A 3409-nucleotide genomic window follows, 5' to 3' on the forward strand; every position below is an offset into this window, starting at 1 on the left:
GTCCATTTGATTCAGGATTTTCTACGTCATCAGGTGTACCGTATACAAACAGTTTATTTTTATAAGCTATATCAATGTGTTATTGTGTGTTTCATCTGTATCGGCAATAACTGTTCTTATTCTTTGTTTCGCTTATCTATCGCATCAGGAAAACTTGTAATAGATTTTAGTTGTTATTTCCGAATAAAAAAACTGATGAAATTGTGACGTTTACTAACTCATGCAGAGGCAGAGCTATCAACATTGTTGCATACTTAGCTTGGTCTGACTTTAACTGCCATTTCGTGAAGACAAAGCACGGAGACAAAGTAATGTAAGTCTGCAGGGATCGTTTCGATTCCGCTATTAGGCTACTTGCCTCCTAGTCAAATCAGCTTCTTATTAAGAACTGTCAAAACGAATTTGAACGACTTGCTAATGTAGAATTTATATGAAAATTGAGTGACGTAACGGTCAACTCAGTTACTTTATATATTTCTACCTGACTTATTAAATAGAAATTGGATTTAAAAATAAGTTCTGTCCATGCTCGATTGCCCCCTATTCCATAAAAATAAAAAATAAATGTTTTATAAGTATCCGATGCTGTATTTCGTGCATGGCATAAAATATTTTAACTACAGTCAAGTTCCCTATTTACATAATCCATACTAATATTATAAATGGGAAAGTGTGTGTGTCTGTTTGTTTGTCCGTCTTTCACGGCAAAACGGAGCGACGAATTGACGTGTAAGTAGAGATAGTTGAAAGGATGGAGAGTGACATAGGCTACTTTTTGACTCTTTCTAACGCGAGCGAAGCCGCGAGCAAAAGCTAGTTATGTATAAATCTGAACCCTTCGTCTGTTTGTGTCAAAAAAATTATTATGATATTTGTGTTAAATTTCTGACTGATTTAATGTGGTATTATTATACTAATACTTAAATAGTATTAAATAACAACATCTTACTTTGGACGATGTCGAGTAACATTGATAGTATGTTTGTTCAACCACGAACGTATTTTTGTTGAACGCAGTAGGTACCTTTCGCGTCGCCGCTGCCGGAGATTAACTATTGAGTCGTTCTTATACTGTGACTTAGGGTCTAGTCTTACGTATTAATAAATCAAAAGCAAAAATTAAGGTTTTACATTTTTTTTATTAGTTTTGAGTTGATCACTTTTGGGGAGCACTCTTGTCGGAGCTCTTGGAGTCGCGCATCGAAGCTGAGCGCCTGCGTCTGAGTTCCTCTTGGCGGCGGACCTGAACAAAAAATAATATTTATTATTTCATATGAAAATGATAGTGAATACTAAAACCTTGCAATCGAGAACATCGCTTTTACTCCTAGCAAATTCAAGGAGAACAAGGCACCTTCTGGGGAACTCGTTCTATCGTTAGCCACATCTTCGCGTCGACTAATCTTTGGCCATGAGTAAGCCCATTTACAGTAAAAAAAAAGGTAGATTCTGCCAATGTCAAGGTATAGACGGAACTGTTTGTTGAAATTGTGATATTTTGTGCAAAGATAAGCTGGGAACTTGTATAATGGTTAAAGTGTGGCTATTTTAATATCTCAGCTTACATTGATAGTATGCCGAGGGGTAAGAAACAGCACTTGATCTTACAGCATGATATGATTTCCATAAATTGAGTCATGGTCATCTATCAGCTGTTACAGTATTTATTTTATAGCCTTCATACCGGACCCCTTTCTTTGACATAATGATAAAAAATCATAATAATGATTGCCAGATTATCATCCTTACTAATATTATAAATGGGAAAGTGCGTGTGTCTGTTTGTTTGTCCGTCCTTCACGGCAAAACGGAGCGACGAATTGATGTGATTTTTTAAGTGGAGATAGTTGAAGGGATGGAAAGTGACACAGGCTACTTTTTGTCTCTTTCTAACGCGAGCGAAGCCGCGAGCAATAGCTAGTTAGTCATAATTCTGAAATGGTTAACTTTTTCGGGTTTTCATAAAGGTTAACGAAAATGTGGACAAACGATACATTATGACTAAAGAGTAATAGACACCCGCGACACACGTATCCAGTGTGAGACATTGTTCCCTAGTGTATTTCAATATGACTAAAGAGTTTATGGGAACTAATAGACACCCGCGGCACGCGTCGCCATCGCCAGTGTGAGAAATTGTTCCTTAGTGTATCTCAATCCTGTCCCATGGTATTATACTAGGACCTTCAGTACTAAGCTCAGGCTTTCTGGTAGATATTCATTACATAAGAAACATACACGATTCTTGAATACCTTCACAAACCGAGCAAGAGGGATCACTTCTACAAGCCTTCCAACATAATACATGCAATATGGCCATTTTCAGAATTACGGACCCCCGATTAGCGAAAGTTGTTAACAAAAATTAACTCACTGTCAGTTTTGTGACGATAATCCAGGATACTAATATTATAAATGGGAAAGTGTGTGTCTGTTTGTTTGTCCGTCTTTCAAGGCAAAACGAAGCGACGAATTGACGTGATTTTTTAAGTGGAGATAGTTGAAGGGATGGAGAGAGACATAGGCTACTTTTTGTCTCTTTCTAAAGCGAGCAAAGCCGCGGGCAAAAGCTAGTTAAGTATAAAGTTTCAATAAAAATATTGTTTTTGTGTTAATTACATAAACTTTAAGCAATAATCTACATTCAGAATGTGAAAAAAGTAAATTTTTAGACAGATGCTTAATTATTATCGTCACAAAACTGACAGCGAGTTAATTTTTGTTAACAACCCAAATTCTAAAAATGCCCATATAATAAGATAACTTTATGTAGTACTGAAGAACCCAGTAAAATACCTTGGGACAGCATTGATTTGAGCAAGACAATAATTAACCTTGGATTCCTTCTTCCTCTGAGCGAGCAGTTTGGCGTAGTCGGCCTCGGCGGCCTTGCGCTTGACGAGGCGCTTCTTCTTGAGCGCCAGGCGGTGGCGTCTGCGCTGCAGCACCACGGGCGTCACTAGCCTCTGGATTTTAGGGGCCTGGAATAACAAACAATACATTCAGTTTTAATATTACTAAGGCAGGTAAGAAAAATAACATTTATTTCTCCGCAATACTCTAAAGTAAAATTCAGTTCAGTTTTTAAAATTAAATGGCTTCAGTCCATTGGGACTATTTCGCCAGTGTCAAGGTGATATGAGCTAATATTAGTAATTTTTGTACAGTAAGTACGACATTGTACGGTGACTTAGCACTTGTAAATTGATAGCTAGATTTTACAAGAGCACGTGGACTACCGGCCGTTTACGACAAAAAAGAGGCTAAACGCGTTCCGAGAACAATTCTTCATCAGCTTCTCACTACACTATTAGTTTACTGCATAATAAGCTATCAATATTACACTTTAAACAACATTAATGAGTAAAAGAAAAATAAATTATTCACGACACGAAACCGCTAAGATGGC

General features: G+C 37.2%; 1 protein-coding gene across 1 annotated transcript; it reads right to left on the bottom strand.

Moving 5' to 3' along the window:
- Positions 1-1119: 1119 nt before the first annotated feature.
- On the bottom strand, positions 1120-3002 carry LOC125234213 (40S ribosomal protein S6-like). The gene is made up of 2 exons (XM_048140422.1): positions 2835-3002; positions 1120-1243 (listed from the first exon to the last, which is right to left on the bottom strand). The coding sequence occupies exons 1-2, from the start codon at positions 3000-3002 to the stop codon at positions 1157-1159; spliced, it is 255 nt and encodes an 84-aa protein (XP_047996379.1). The 3' UTR covers positions 1120-1156.
- Between the last annotated feature and the right edge of the window lie 407 nt (positions 3003-3409).

Source organism: Leguminivora glycinivorella, chromosome 15, assembly GCF_023078275.1.
Source record: "Leguminivora glycinivorella isolate SPB_JAAS2020 chromosome 15, LegGlyc_1.1, whole genome shotgun sequence".
NCBI classification, from domain to species: domain Eukaryota; kingdom Metazoa; phylum Arthropoda; class Insecta; order Lepidoptera; family Tortricidae; genus Leguminivora; species Leguminivora glycinivorella.

Coding starts and splice junctions, on each gene's coding strand:
- LOC125234213 (XM_048140422.1), bottom strand. CDS start 3,002: ATGTATTGTTTGTTATTCCAGGCCCCTAAAATCCAGAGGCTAGTGACG. Junction 1,244..2,834: donor AGAGGAAGAAGGAATCCAAG/GTTAATTATTGT, acceptor TTTTTTGTTCAG/GTCCGCCGCCAAGAGGAACT.